The sequence below is a fragment of the Anser cygnoides genome, chromosome Z, assembly GCF_040182565.1.
Source record: "Anser cygnoides isolate HZ-2024a breed goose chromosome Z, Taihu_goose_T2T_genome, whole genome shotgun sequence".
In the NCBI taxonomy this organism is placed as follows: Eukaryota; Metazoa; Chordata; class Aves; order Anseriformes; family Anatidae; genus Anser; species Anser cygnoides.
The window spans coordinates 61,836,352-61,852,612 of NC_089912.1; the positions used below are offsets into that span (position 1 = coordinate 61,836,352).

Sequence of the window (16,261 nt, forward strand, 5' to 3'; positions counted from 1 at the left end):
TCTGGATCATGCAATAATCCTTGAGTGAGCCTTTTCCATTTACAGGAGGGCATGGGGGAATTCAAGCTCCACAGCTAGGTCAGGCCTCTCATGGTTTTATGCAGGGTTCTTACAGTGTTCCCTGGCTCTGATATGCAAGCAGCCTCCTAAACTGGATGGGTTACACTGTCCAGCACGCTATTGACATGTATGGATACAGAAGAACTGGAAAGCCTTGTGGAAGACCCTCTATCCCACTTTGGTACTCCTCATTGATGGAAAGTTGTCTGGAGCAAAGCTCTTGCTCAGAACCTCTCCCACCATGACAGAAGGGGAAGGGTTTACCCTATGTAGGCTACCCAGTGAAAGAGTTGGCCTAAAAGCGTGGTCCCCCAGGCTGGGTGTCTCCAGCTTCCTGCTAACTGCCTGGCACTGACATGCATGCCCCTGGCTGACCCAGTGGTTCCAGCTGGAACACAGCAGGGCTCCTGGTATGCCCCATCCCTAGCAGCTTCTCTTCCCTACCAGAGCTAGCTAGAACTGCAAGAAGCAATCAGGATCACAGTGCAGAATTCCAGACACAAATAAGTGATGCACTGATTGCTGTCAGATGGCAGTGGAAAGTGGCTTGCTGCTATCCTCATTGCTAGGTGCACTCTGGCCATACACTGTCTCATTCCCTCATAGGCACCGACGTCCTTCCAGCTGAGAGAGAGAGGTGGGTAAACCCAGGCTGGGTCCTGGTCTGACCAACAGAGAAGCCAGAGCAATGGGACTTCCCTGGGAACATCTCTTCCCCACAGGACAGCCGGTGCCAATAAGACCATCTGCCTCATCTGAGCCACCTCCCCTTCTGCCTGCTGTGCTTGGTAACTCCTTCAGAACTTCTGCTCTGTACCCTCTTCTACCTCCAGTTCCTCGTGATACTTCGGATTCTCTACAGCAGCACAGCGTTGTCATTCACTTTTCTTTTGAAATGAATGAATCCCCTTCCTCAGTGCAATGAAATTGTTTTGCCAAGGTTTTATTCTCAGTGTTTTGTCCCAGACTTCAGTCACTCTCTCCTAAGTTTCCACCTTTCTTTTGCATTTTCTATGTAAAAACTCATCTTTCAAATAGTCTTCCACACATTTTGTTTCACATTTTACTACAATACCACTCAAACTTCTGCAGTGCTGTTTTGTAGCTGGTCTCCTCCACCTAAGTTAACAGAAAATGAATAGAAACTCAAATGTTTCATAACAGCCCTGAAGAACTCCATCCCATGTAACACTGGAAGTTTAAAATGCAGATGTTTGTCTGACAGTCTCTGCTTCCTTTACTCTGAATGGAGAGGAATAGGCACTTTTTTACACATTTTACACCTATTCTCACATTTTACACCTATTTTAGGTGTTTGTTTTTCATGTGGCCTGTACGTTGCTCTAAATTGTATTGACAAGACCTTCATTAATTGTAAAGGGAGCACAGGATGACAAGTCTAAATGTTTACATCTAAACAGTAGCCAGGTAAGTTTCTTCTCCTAGTGTCAACTACTCCCCACCAGTTTCTTTCTTATTTGGCACCCACTGCTTATCAATGCAAAGTAGAACTATTTTGAAAACACTTATCTTCCTCAGCACTGATGGGACTCTTGCACTCCGGGCTTCCATACAGGTAATGGGTTCCCAGCACCACTGTTATTTGGTAGTCACACAGGGATAAGAAGTGTGACAACGTTTGGTGTTTGTACTGTTTGTATTGTAAGTGTAGGCACTGCAGGTTGGGTTTTCAACTGACGATGCCCACTAAACCTGCTGCAGTCCATGCATAGTTCCCTCCTTTGACTGCAAATCTCCACATAAGCTACACTTCCATATAACGGAGCACAGTATCTTTTTCCAGTTCTGGCCCTGTCCAGACATTCTGGATATATCGTGACTCCTTAATAGTCACATGCTGGCCAAAGGTACCTTTCATGTTCCTTCAGAAACAACTCTCACATAAAAGCCCTTGTACTTATTTGAGTTGAAAATGTTTCAAGTTATTGAAATAATCTCCATCTGTAATGGCTTATTCCAGATGCTAGCTGTTTGGCAACATGCAGACTTCAGACCTCTATCTTACGATAGGATTGGTGCAAGTGCAAAAGGACTGTGCCACAGGGTTAGCTGTACAGTCAAAGAAGCTTTTCTGGGAAGCAAGGAGTTCTACGGAGAATCACACATTGTCCGTTTTTAAGTTGATGACATCACTTTGTGAGAAACTTAAAGATCCTAGCTATCTTTATGTGGGACAGAAGGCACAAATGTCCAATCGTGAATGACTGTCTTGTATTGAAAGACATATAGGTAGAGAAAAATATTATCAGAATAGAAATACAGCAGTACTACAACATGCAAAGATCTGGGAGAGAAAACAACTTTTCCAGAGCAGCCTGAACAACAATACTGTGCAAAACTTTTACTAAGTGGCATCTTAAATATTTTGATGTTTACACTGCAGCTGAACCCACAGTCTCACAGGCACAGACACACGGAAGGGAAGATGTTCTCCAGCAACCCACGGTGCACTCCGAGGCCATGACTCAAAGCATACAGATACCGATACATAGAAGGGTTGTAAGACAATCCAGGCAGATGGCTTAATTTATCTTCAAAACCTTGCCCTATTTTTAAATCTCAGGTACCTACGCCATAGAATCAGCTCCTTTTTTTGTTGCTGGCATCAGCATCAGGATGACTTCAAAATAACGTCATTAGTAAAAGACCAACATTATCCTCCCATCAGAGCCTTGGTGCCTATCACTATTACATATCCTCAAGAGAAGTTTTCACAAGATGGGACAGTGCTACTTAATGCTCCGAAGATATGAAGTCTCTAGGTTCTCTTGCTTTCTTGGGCACTGTTTTCTTAATAGTCGGTGAGTTTGGTAGAGTTTTGCTTTTCGTGGATGTTGGTTTCCTCTGTTTTTGATGAGTGGATCGAAGAGATTTCAGCCCCAGCATCTCACAGTACTTATTGCACTGGTGGAGGGCTCTGAACTGCTCAATGAAGGAAATCGAGCAGTTGCCTTTAAAACCTTTGTATCTGTAGCAACAAAGAAAAAAACAAAGCCAAATGGGATTTCAAGATTAATTTTCAGCACAGGGGAGGCAGAGTATGACTGTTGACTCAAAAGCAACTTGACAATATTAAGCAAGTCTCTTCCACCCATGCTGTTCTGAGAAGCACTAACTCTTCCACAGATATGCAAAGTGAGCCATTAAAATGTGAAAGAAACCAGGTAATAAGCAGTGACAGAGGACGGAAAAGGGCTGAAAGGGCTTTGCTCCGCCTGGCTAGTCTTTTTCATTTTATTTCATTAGTAACACAATTGTCTGCTGGCTAACTGTTCCTTTGCAATACACAAATGAAATCCATCATACATCATTCTCTATAAACAGTGTTTTTGACTACCAGGAAGAGACAAGGTTGCAGCAGGAGGTGTTGTCAGAACTGGAGGCTGTTTTCATCCAAGCATGTAAATAACTTCTCTGCTATGCTCTTCCCTCACTCAGGATTAGACTACAAGATCTCACGGAGCCAAGCCTCTTGGGGAAGAAGGATGTAAGGAGGGTTCCTCAAGAAAGCAGCCTCATCCAGCCTTCACAGTTCTCAAGCCACCAACTATCTCCCATTGCTACCTCTCCCTTCTTCAGCAGGCTAGAAAAGCCAGGGAGTAGACAGAGCACATACTTCCCTCTTCTGGTTGCTGTCTTTCCTTCTGGTACCTGCTTTTTAAGCTGTATCAGCATTTCAAAGGCTGCAGCAGCTTTTTAAAAGCTGCATCTGCTTTTTGAAGGAGTCATTTTTGGCCAGATTGACAGGGCAGAAAAGGGAGGAGAAACACCAGGGTGCTCTTCTTGTCTGGTAATCTTAATAAGCTCATCTTCTACCCTATTCTCTTGGTTCACTGGACATACAAAGTCTGCAGATGTATATTGTGAGTTATCACTGCACAAAACAAACAAAAAGATTTAGCACTGAAATTAACACCACATGATCCCTGCACAGCATTCCAGAGAACTTATTTTCTCATGTAGATTGCACAGTGTTTAAGAAAATACCATTGCTCTGAGACATTCAAACTCTTAGATGGATAAACATCTTTATTGCAACACATTTTGCCAAATTTTCTCCTAAAAAAGAATGGTGCCAGTGATGAAAATATAATGAAATTCCTTATAAAAAAGGGGGGGATGGTATCTGCCTCCACATCTGCCCAGCACAGAAGTGCTGCCTGATGCCCCATCCCTGGAAGTGCCCAAGGCCAGGCTGGAAGAGGCTTTGAGAAACCTGATCTAGTGGGAGGTGTCCCTGCCCACGGCAGGAGGCTTGGACCTACCTGGTCTTTGAGGTCCCTTCCAGCCCAAACCGCTCTATGACTCTATGACTATACCGGAGGCTCAGTAAGAGAAGGAAGTGTTCTCTTGCTTCTCTGGGGAAGTAATAGACTTCAGACCTTATACTGGAGCTCCTTTACTACAGCCATCAGCAGAACGTAATTTTCCCAGACAAACCTGACTGTGCTTAGGAAGAAAATCTTATCAAGCATTGATGGTGACTCCAGAAACTACTCAGAGCAGAGCAACACGCTGCCAGCAAATGGCAATAACTTAGACTGAATATTCTGATTAATTTACCATGAATATTCAATGAACCATTGGATCTTTCCAGTGAGTGCCAGTGGCAACAAATAATTCAAGCAGCTGTTGTTACAACACCTTGCACAGTCATGGTGTGTCACTGCTGGATGCTGCAGCAGCATGTGTAAAACAGATGCAGCTGCCAATTACCTATCTGAGCAGATAAGGAGCTCTGTGCAGCCTTTGGGTAGCATCTGCTTATTTTGGTATCTGAAGTTTTCCATTTCTGCTGCAAGACTGAGTGAGAGCCATCATTTCTCCTGCAGTTTGTGTAGGTATTTTCTGCTGAGCTGGCAGAAACATTAATGATAAAGAACATTCAGGGCTAGCAGTTCAATAAGAAGTTTCGCTGCAGTGGATAATGGTTATTCTAATTTGTGGCTGCACCACACACTTTCTTGTTCTCATTTGTTCTTCTTTGGTGGCCATTTTATTGCAGCTAAAGGAAATCTCTTCAAGGGGTTTTCTCCCTCACAGAAAGCTCAAGTGCTACAAAATTCTGAAAATATTCTTTTATTTGTGGAAATAATCTTGACATGAAAAAGTTGAGCAAAAATATCCCACTTTTCTCATTAAATAAATAAAGGTCTGTCCAAATTGCTTTCCCATCTGTATTTAGTATTTGTCACTTCCTCTATGTCTTTGAAGGAATGTCTAGACAAAGAGCAGTAACAGTAGCTTTTGCTCATACAATACTATAAAAGGCACTTTAAATGAGCAACTGAATGCTCTAACTAACTTTAGCTTTAGGGTTCAACAAATATTACCGATATTTTTGGTAAAAGAGATAAGAACATAAATATCTTGTGAACAAGGGGCAGGACATTTATATTAAAAACATCATTTCACTAGCTTTACTCCTAAATAGTCATCTTCATTTCCCTTCTCTTAGAATAACAGATTTGCATTTGATCTTGTGGCTACAGATGGGGCGTAGGTAACACCCTCTGTCCATTTTGGAAGCCGAGAGGCATGACTGAGCCTAGCCTGGCTCTGCAGCATGCAAACAGCTCCAGTTCTTACAGTGGGCCATAGGAAACTAATCTAGAGATGTGAGACCAAAGCTTTGCATCTGAGATCTCCCAGCTGTTTGCTTCTTGTCACTGATTCCACACAGCCCTCCCTGGATGCTTCCAGACTGCATCATTTTTCTGTACAGGCATAATGAACACAGCCCTGTTGTAATTTGGCAGGACTTGTGAGCTTAATTCAAACCATTCCGTGCTGTTATAGCTTCTGGTATGTGTAATAGGGAGAAGGTCTGCATTAGTGAATGTCTTCTAAATTGCATGGTCCATATTGCTCTCATGTGTTCTGCATTCAGTAACACCAGCCTACCGACTATTTCGAGCCATGAAAAATAGGTCTCCTCTTTTACACAACTTTCTCTCTTAATTCACTGACTGGATGACTGGTAAACAAAACACAGACAGAATTCCAGCTCTCAAAGCTGGCAATTGGGGTCCGGCCCAGACCAAATTCTCCTTAAATGTGAAGGGTGACTGCTGAATTTGTCTCCAGGCTTAAACTCCCCAATGCCTGTCATTGCCATGTTGGGTCAAGCCAAACCCATCACTGTCTTGAAACCAGACAGATTTTCAGATCCACTCCTGGCAAACAGCACTCCTGTTCATCATCATGACTGTGGGTCACTGTTTCTGTTTCCTTCATCTTTTTGTTCACCATTCTTGGATAAATACCTGGACAATTTGCACAGCTGCTAAACTGGTTCACTGCCCACACTTAAAAGCCAGTCACCAGGTTGTACTATTTTTTGTATATGTTCAAAGAATGTACTAAATATCTTATTTAAAGGAGTATTTCCTGACTCTGGTGCACCCCAGTGGCTACTTCAAAAAAATACTTTCCAGGCTTTCCTGATTCTAGTTAGGCTTCACCTTCTATTGACGGAAACTGTATTGCAGCTACTTCACTGCACTGGATAAACTACATTTTGCTTGTCAGTTCTTTTGCTTTCCTATTCACTGGTAAAACAGCCACAGAAAGGATAAAAGATCAGAATTATGTTGAAGGATGTTAATTGTTGAAAACATCAACCTCTCCACATGAAAGAAGAGAAAGATAAAGACAAAGGATACATAAATACTCATTCTGAAATGTTTGTTCAGACCTGGAATATGAGTCTGAACCAAAAAATAAAAAATAAAAAATTAATGGCAATGAGCAATTCTGAATATAGGTATGAAATTTTAATATATGCTGTTTATTATGCTTGGTTTTCAAGAAGCACTGGGGGAAAAATAATGACCATGAATTATTCATGACAGTTGCCATATTTGCTTTTGCAAAGCCATCAATAACAGTTTGTATCATGACATTAGATTATTTGTCAGCTTGATTACACTATGAGCACAGAGGCGGGAAGGGGGGCAATTTTTTTTCAGTTTCTTTTTTCCCTGGATCACGAGTTTAATTTTAGAGTGAAATTAGAATTGTATTTAATTTCCATCCCAAGAAGAAATAATACGATTTTCCTTACGTTCACCGAGGATCACAGAGGCATTTCCCAAGGATATTTTTGTTTTGCCTTGGTGTAATCAGTATATGCTTAGAGAACTGGAGGACCTAACTGTGATCAGTGAGGTCATAACCTCTGCAAGGAGTGGTTGATGGGGATTTGTATAGGCAATAGCAACTAAAAGTCAGCTTTGTGTCTTCTCTAACAATACTGTTAAAAACATAGCAGAATTGCACTATAAGTTCTGGTTAAGTATGACTATGCATGTTCTCCCTGACATGTAAGATAAAATCTCTCACTAGCATGGTTGTACACTACCAAAGGTAGCAATAACCTGTACTACAGATGAATTCTCTGTACTTGTTTTTCCCATCCAGGTTCATTGAATTAAAAAGCAAATGGCAGACTATTAATGCAGCGGTGTCCTTTCTGGGAAAGGAGCATGAAAGAAAGATACAGAACCAGAAATTATTTTTTGTCTTGTAGCAATATCATTAGCTATATGTCAAACAAAGTGATAATCAACATTTTTAAGAGGTTGTACATGAAGGGAATTTCTTTGTATATGACTGAGATGATCCTTACTACAGCTTGCATTGTATATTTGTTTTCTCACTTCACCTTCCTCTTCCTTAGTCCAATACGTGTTTTTATATGAGTAATTGCCCATAGTGAACTGGATGACATCAACTGAAGCCTTTCTATAGATCTCCTGATTCCAGAGAACAGTGTTGCCCAAATAAAGTTTTTATGACTTCTTTGTTTTACAACAGGACGATGCAATTTCATTTCAAATGATATTTCAACTGATTTCACTTTGGATCTACAGCTAAAAGAGTAAACCAATGTAAGTTTTGAAGGGATGCCAGCCTGCAAATGTTAAGGATTTTCCCAGAATATTCTGTTGTCATATTTTTAATAATCTAAAAGATGTTGTGAGGGATTTTCTCCCGTACCATGCGTGTATAGACAAGTTCCGTTTCAGTATAAGGACTGAGTACATGTGATCAAATCTGTTTTCTTCTATCAGTTTCTCAAGGAAGAATAAGAATTTAAAGCACCTGTCACACGCATTTACCCAGAAAGCTGTGTAGGATGCCAGGAAACAGAATGGTGACAATACAACACAGCCAAGTGTGTGTGTGTTGGGGGAAGAATAACATATAGTCATTGGAGAAAGAATGTGCTTACAGAAAACCATACTGGAAGGAGTACCTTTTCCTGGTGAAAAATTCTGTAGCCATTATGACTAAAGGGTTGAATCACTGCATGTTCCAGGATAACTTCGAACTGATAACACAAAGTACATCACTACAGTATGCGTTAAATCTCTGGATCTCACTGCAACATGATACTATTGGGGAAAACAAGATAGCATATTTAAGGTAAGAGGTAAGCCTCTGAATAAAAAAAATATTAACCAGAGTGCTTTTCATACTCTTTATCTTTGTTTCTCCCAAGAGGGAGATCTGGGAAACAGGCAAACCTGTGGGGTCACGGTGCTCTTGTTGCAATACAAGAGATGGGATAGATGGTGGTTGACCATCCTTCCCCACAGTGGTAAATGCTGCATCTAGATTCTTCCCTCTGTACAGGAAAGAGCTGCCACTGGCTAGCATTTCAGGCAATAGTACAGATAAAGTGGACTACAGTAGGACCATGGCTATTTTGCTGCCCCCTGTCCACACAACCCCTTTCCCTTTCCAGCAGACAGCTGATTCGGATGGCTGCCTTCACTGCCTATTTCTGTCAGTGGCTCTGTTTATCTGTGATATGACCAGAAGCTTTAATTAACAGAAACCTAAGAGAAGTGAAAGAAAGTTAGAACATTAATGGCCTACATCTTTACGCCTATGCTTAAATCTTCCCAAAAGATCTGAAGCTATTACAAAACTACTAGGAAATGGACCTCCTTAAGTATTACGAAAAGATCTTTTGTTATAGCTCAGAATTATTGCCTTTGAGAGAGAAGGGCAAGACATACCAGAAAATCTCTTAACACACTTCCTCTTTATATCAGATAAGCGGTCTATACAAAGCTGAATAGACATCTTCCTTCCACCCATGCATCTGACAAGAACACAAGCTCAAGAAAAGTTAATGGTTACTGCCTACTATGGACTTGATAATCCTTTTGGGTCCCTTGCAACTCAGGATATTCTGTTCTGCTTTGCTATAGGCAGAAAAACTCAGAGAGTTCTAAGTTGAAAACAGAGCCTCTGTAAAAGCTTGTTTTGGAAATACATATTCTAAAGCATTGGCACTTTTGCTAGCTGCAAGAGGGATTTTAGCTTTGTTCCCTCATGTAGTCCCTGCACCATCCCTTTAATTTCCTTGCAAAAAGGACAACTCCTCTAGATCCCACAGTGGCAGATTTTCTCTCTTCTTCCAGTGGAACAGAGAAAGGGGAAAAGGGTCACCTGAGCTACTGGCAGCAGGATCTAGTAGTAGGGCTAGGTATGTATAAGCACTTGTATTTGCACTGGCTGGGGCAGGTGCTAGAGAGTGCAAGCTCGGCTCGAGCTCTGGCTCCAACAGCATGCTGGAATCAGAAACATTTCCTCTGTGGTCAGACGCTCCGGACAGCACAAAAAACAACAGGTCTTTCACTGTACCCCAGGCTGGAGCCAGTGTTGGCCCTGCTTTTTCAGCCCTACCTTCCTCCAGCTGACATACTAAGTAGCCTGTTTGTAAGTCACCTGAGACCTTGATTTCATTCTTGAGAAGCCCCGCGAATAAGCCTATTTTAACAGAGGCATAAAGCAAAAGCAAAGCCCAATCTACACTGTAGATCCATCCCTTTAAACAAAACAATTGTGTTTCCCTTATAGAAGGGTTCCTGTAAACATGAAGAAAAAGAGGAGTTTAAAAGAATCTGATGCGTATTGCTTTCTTCCAAAGTTAAAGCAAGAATAAATTTCCAATGGACCCTCCCACAAAATATTTACACTATGAGGAGTTTGATGCATAAAGCAAAACCACGCTGTAGAGAAGCAATTTTTCACTCACCCTTTGGCCAGTGTTGCTATGCCAACATCAGTTAACTTCATTCCTACACCTACAAGACATCAAGGAAACAGAGTTTGTGTTACATTAGAATTTCTGCAGTATTTTCAAATTCAAAAAAGCCATATATAGAAGCTTTAAGTATTATTTCCTGATTCATTTTTTTTTTCATTTTAACTATTTGTCACCATTTTTTGAACATTTTAAAGTACCCCAATTAGAACCAGGATGTTTATGCTCTGTATCACTAGGAATTTTCTAGAAGTCAAACTCATTACAGTAATTTACAGATAGCAAAGTGACAAAGAGAGCATAACTTATTTCCTGTCTGGATAGTCACTGGCAGGGGGGGGATACACTTTCATCACTGCATTTTAAGAAAGATTTAGAATCTTCACGTATGCACCTGCCATGAGATGCCTATATTTATTTATGGGTTTATGTTTTTGGTGCTTTGCAAACTTGCACCACAACGTTTATCAGTAAGAATTTCACATTTGCTTTGCTAATCAACCTGGTCAGTCAACCTTGTTTTTACTTTTTGGATGAGAAAGCCCAAATCCCTTTCTACTTCAGTGTTTCCAAAAATTTTTTTTTTTTTTTCATTCTGTCCCTTTGTTTACTTCTTTATAGGCAAAAAACAGTTCTGTAGTATGCATTTTGTCTGTACAGGAAAACAATGGTCTCAAGACCATTTTCCTTGGAGAACACTCACAAATCCCAACTGGTATGCCTGAAAAATGCAGCCAAATATTCAAATGACAGGATGACCATAGAGGAAGGTTGTTTCTCTTCAGCAGCAGCAGGTATGTTGTCCTTTTGTGGCAACAATCACTGTAAACAATCATTGTACAGGTTCAGATACCATTTCTGTCATTTTCCTTCCCTCAGGCTAGGATGTTGTTCTTTCTTCTCCCTTGTAACTATTTCAGGGGCCTCATTTAGATGTTGCTGATTCCTGCTTTTTCATGTTAAACAATATGGGCAGTTTTTTAAGATTCCATATTTCTTTAGCCAGCATCTGCCTTGCTCTGTTTCAAATATACATATGCATATTGTGTTGGATACAGGCCCAGCATATGAGCAGGAGGAGGGAGTCACACCAAGAAGAGCATAAGGGCTGCATTTAGTGTACGTGAGGAGTGCACTTCGTCACCGTTCTTTTTTGGAAGGAATCTGCTTTTTCAAACCCAGCCAGGACCCAAATGTGGAGCAGTTGACACGTATTTAAATATAACAAAAAGTGAACGAGTAGGATGTTATTAAAAACTGAAATCTTTAAACCACAAGGCATTTCATTAATGTCTGGGAGGTGAGATAATAAGCCAGATGACTCAAATTGAGTGTTCTGATTTACTGAGAAGACGTGGAAGGACAACTCTCCCATTAAGAGTGTAAGATTTATTTTTCCCTTTTCCAAACTATTTTCTTACAACAATATAAGCTAGGTAAAAATTCCCTTTCTCTGTTGACTAGATAAATGTCATACTACTGCACAGGCCAATACATGTTTGCTGCTGCTACCACAGTAGGGAATTCATGCATTTATTTCTATTCCCTAGGGTAGCACACACACATACATAAATACAGTGCACTCAAAACAGGCTAGAAAAGTAAATATTCTTTCTCTCTCTCATATTTTTCACTCTGACCTGCATGAGATTCTTTATAAAAAGAGCACGTGCTATTTGAACAGTCTGAAAAATCTACACTTGTATTACTTCTCTGTTTGCTTTGCCAAAGGCACTTGCAAAGAGTAAGCCTCAGTGCCTAAATGATACTGAAACAGATTTCAGTGAAAATACATCTGATGTCCCCATTTAATAATTTGTCTGCCTCCTCTGGCACTATAGTAGCTTAAACTGCAATTTGAAGAATTATAAAAAGTTTTGTATAGCAGTTTGTTTTTAATCTTGAGGGATGGTTTTCATGAAACTAATCTTGTAGAGTTATTGTTATGTAGTTGTATTGCTGTGATGTCTCTGAGTCCACACACAGCCCTATATCTTTACTGTGGCAGCCATCACATAAACATCCACTGAAAATTCCAGTTATGAGACATTCTTGTTTGCATAACAGATTCAGATTGAGCATTGCTCCCAACTTCTTGCTGCTAAATGGCTCAAACAGTAACATACCGATGGAGAGGGAATCAGAGTGGCACACTACTTCTTCAATAAGGCACAAACAAGGATGACAAGGGCTGTGGGAAGTTACGGCAATTAAAACTTTTTCATCATGGTATCACAGAATGATTGAGGTTAGAAGGGACCTCTGAAGATCATCTAGTCCAACCTCCCTGCCAAGCAGGATCACCTAGAGCACATTGCGCAGGATGGCATCCAGGCAGGTTTTGAATATCCCCAGAGGAGACTCCACAACCTCTCTGGGCAGCCTGTTCCAGTGCTCAGTCACCCTCATTTTCTTCATAATCCCTGCCTGCAGATAGGAGGGACTAAATGCATCTTAGATGTAGCCCTTACATTTAAGTGGGTCCTTCCTGTTGTTCACAGGAATTACACAGCTGAAATGTGATGAGTCCCATAGGATTTTGTCCATAAGAAGGTGGAAAGGAATGTGAAAGAGGGAAGCACAGCTGGTGAAGGAAGAGGTAGAGCCCCAGAGGCTGGGAAGATCTCCAAAAAAAAAAAAAAAAAAGGAAAAAAAAAAGAGAGTGCTAAAATCATTAAAATTGCACTACAGAAACTGATTAATCTTATCAAAAACAAAGTAGATGAAATGCATTAAACTATTATAGGTAAAATTCACCTTCTTGCAGAGGATAAATGCCAGTCTGATGCATGACTTAAGTCTTATTCAGATATATTATGAATACAACAGCCTCGATAGTATTTTACTGTGCGATCGCTGTAACTTTTGGCAATGTTCAACAAGAGTCAGGTTGTATCTCTTTTTCTCATGCTGCTAGAGAACATACTTAGGATTTTCATGCTCCAAACATTCACTTCCTTTTCACTTTTGGTATGCTACTGTTTCTGCAAAAGCTCATAACAATGCCTATAGCCAACAGCACATGCTGTTCCCAGATCGGGTTGTGATGTACATTAACAATTTAGCTCTATGCTGCGGACTGCTCTCTAGTGCACTTGGAAGGCTCCTGAATTCCTGGTAAGATCATCCAAGAAGGCCAAACCAAAAGGCTGAGAGACACAAACTCCTGGAGCTCCTGGGGTGAGGGGTGAATAATATATCATCTATGGGATTAACAAGACATGGGATTTAAGAGTATTGGACATCTATTGATGGGAGAGAATGATGGCATGCATACACAGCTCCATGAAACATGATCCAGAGTTGCCAAACTAACAGTTTCAAGCCATAAATACACTCTGCATAGCAGAAAGCAGATTTGTCAGATTGGACACAAGATGAACCACACGAACACAGGAATACTGCTTCTGCATACAGCCTGTGTAAGGCAACCCTGTAGTGTAGTCTAAAATCTCCCAAGCAAAACCAGTTCGCAGTATGCACACCTACGTGCAAAGATGCCCTAACCATATTATCAGTTGTGGTCCAGGGTACTGTCCCCATCTGGAGACTGCCCATTACAAGGATATAGGAGGAGCACATTCAGCACTGTCAATAGGCCACAGAATGCCAAGAATAACATTGCTCAGAAGTCAGTCCCTGGAAGCCCTGAAGCTGTGGGGTCTGACAATGAGTACAGCCATTTTATTGTTCCCTCTCAGACAACTCACCTTGCAGGTCAGTGACAAGCAAGCTCCCATTGGTTTTCTCATACACCCAGTGCTGGAAGGTGCAGCACTTCTGGCCAGCCTCTGAGTCTCTCCTCAGGAAATTGACTTCCTTGCCATCTCTGACAGAGTATTTCACAAATTCCCCAATCAGCTCCTCCTCCACTGTTGCATAGGGGATGTTATTAGCAGGGCGATGAACAAGAAAAATAGGAATGATCCTGAAATGAAAGGGTGAAAAATAATAAAACACACTGAGCTCTGGCAAGGAAAGAGTAAGAAATAGACAAATTAGCCAGTGATCTCAGAGAGTAAATGAACAGCAACCAAGTCTAAACCAAACCAGCAGATCCGGATACGATTCAGGTTTTCTAGGTAGTTTTAGAACATAATCACACTGCGCTCTATGTGCTTATTTCTTTGTATTATTTACTCAGAAATAAACTTTTTCAGAAGCATACTTTCTAATGCTGTCCTACTACACACAAAAATCTAAGCTGTACAGAATAAAAGGTGTATCATCACTTTAGCTGCTCAGTCTGACTGATATATTACTTAGTCTTCCCGAGGTGTTAATTAAGCACCTGCAAAATTGATCCACTCCAGAAAGAGCTTTGCCCAAGTCCTGCATAACTGGAAGATTTCTGACAGGAGATTTCTAAAACCTGACATATTCAAAAATAGCAAATATTAATGATAATGAAAATAACAGCAACTACTTTACCAAACAGTAAGAAGAAATGAGGAAGGTTCTGGAGAGATCATCAGATTCACAAGGCAAATCAGCACCTCTGAAAATCTAGAATCTTAGGATTTTGAGGCTTTGGCAAAGTTTGGATTTAGGCCAGAAAACTTCAGCTAGTTCTGTATGAAGTTTTCAGGAAATTGTAAACTTCACAAAATTTGTCTAATTTTACTAACCTAGAAATCAAGCTGGTTTAGCCAGAAAGACAAATCCAAGCTAGGTCCATTTATATCTAAAGATGCACCATACCAAAATATCAAATAAAATGTTGCTTGGAGTTTCAGGGTCTTCCCAGAGAGAAAGACTGAATATAAAGTGAGAAAGACAATAGGCTGGAAGGAAGTATCTGTTCCACTGGCAACATGAACTTCTTGGTTGCCAGAGCTCCTCCTATCTGGAGAAGCAGTGTGGTACCTTACCTCACAGATAGACTACTTCTGCTTGTGCTTACACTGGGATAACTCAGCATTTTCACTAGGCAGCATTCTAATATTACAGTATAAATCTCCAAAACGAAAACCTTAGAAGTATGCAAAAAAGTGTCATCAGTGTATATTAGAGTGGAATTTAATACTGCTTTGAGGTAATTTTGGAAAGCCATTCAGCTGGAGTTCGTCACAAAACATCACCGTATTTTATCAACTAGCTCACACAAGTTCCTGCCATTATCTCAGAACAGATGGGGGAAATGAATGTGACCAGTTTTACATGAAACAGGTTTCTAGTAGCTTGCTTTCTTAAAGCCAGACTAAAGGAAAAGAAATTGGTCAGGGATTAATAGAAGTGTTAGCAGAACTCCACTGTGCAAGTATCTTAAGTAATCTTAAGACCACAGAATCCCTTTCTCTCTCCCTCCTGTCTCTTTATAAGTGTCTAGCTGCCAGCCCGCTGCTCATTATAGGACAGTGCTTTCTCTATCCTTTTCTCACTTTTATAGTCAAATGTGCATAGATAGGCTAAGGCTGTAGCTTTAAAGCCAACTCTGGAGAATGCAGATTACTTTTCTCTTGCTCTATTTCCCTTATAAAATGCTCCTTTAAATACAAGTTTGTTCTGACAATGAAAGGCTAGAAGAAAGGAATCAAGCCTCAAAATTTTGAAATCAAAAAGCAAGCCAAAACTTGTATGCGCACATCATCTCTTTTCTCTCCTAGCTGCTGTCTTCCAGCCAATTATTTAGAATAAAGCAACTAGATCTAACCTTCTGTGTGCTTGCTATTTATACCAGACTTCTAGTTTTTGTAGAGTGCATGCTCTCTCTCTCTTATTAAAATTAGATGTTACATCCCACACCTAGAGAAATCTCTAAAAAAGAAATTTTACCAGGAACAATATATTTCCAGAAAAGAGGCTGACCTGCACAAATATTTTCGCTTAAAGATTTCACTGCCATCTCCATCACTATTTCTAATGCCGAAAAGGTTGCTTTAAGGAACCTTTCCTGAGGTTGCATTTTAAGTAGTGCTGAAATTAATTTTTTTTGAGAAACCTTTGTGTAGAAGCAGTTACAGCCACAAGGTTTTTGCTCAAATGTTATCATATAATTACAAAAATACTCACTGAAAAACCCTAGGAAACACAGTTCTAAGAATATAGCTTCCTTTATAATGCTTACATAACAGCTTCATTTTTTGCTCTGGTCTGCTTTTTTCCCTCACAAACCCA

At 40.6% G+C, this 16,261-nt stretch overlaps 1 protein-coding gene across 12 annotated transcripts in view; it reads right to left on the reverse strand.

The window, feature by feature from the left end:
- ALPK2 (alpha kinase 2) overlaps positions 1-16,261 on the reverse strand; it is an 89,648-nt gene that overhangs the window by 44,472 nt on the left and 28,915 nt on the right. For 4 of the 12 annotated variants that reach the window (XM_066987807.1, XM_066987808.1, XM_066987806.1 and 1 more), the window contains exons 10-12: positions 13,855-14,072; positions 12,616-12,768; positions 10,136-10,184 (exon numbers count right to left, since the gene is read on the reverse strand). In XM_066987807.1, coding sequence (XP_066843908.1) covers positions 10,136-10,184; positions 12,616-12,768; positions 13,855-14,072 — 420 coding nt within the window. Of the gene's footprint in view, positions 1-2,270; positions 3,050-10,135; positions 10,185-12,615; positions 12,769-13,854; positions 14,073-16,261 lie in introns of those variants that run through there. The other 8 variants (XM_066987801.1, XM_066987802.1, XM_066987803.1 and 5 more) reach the window with 4 other exon arrangements.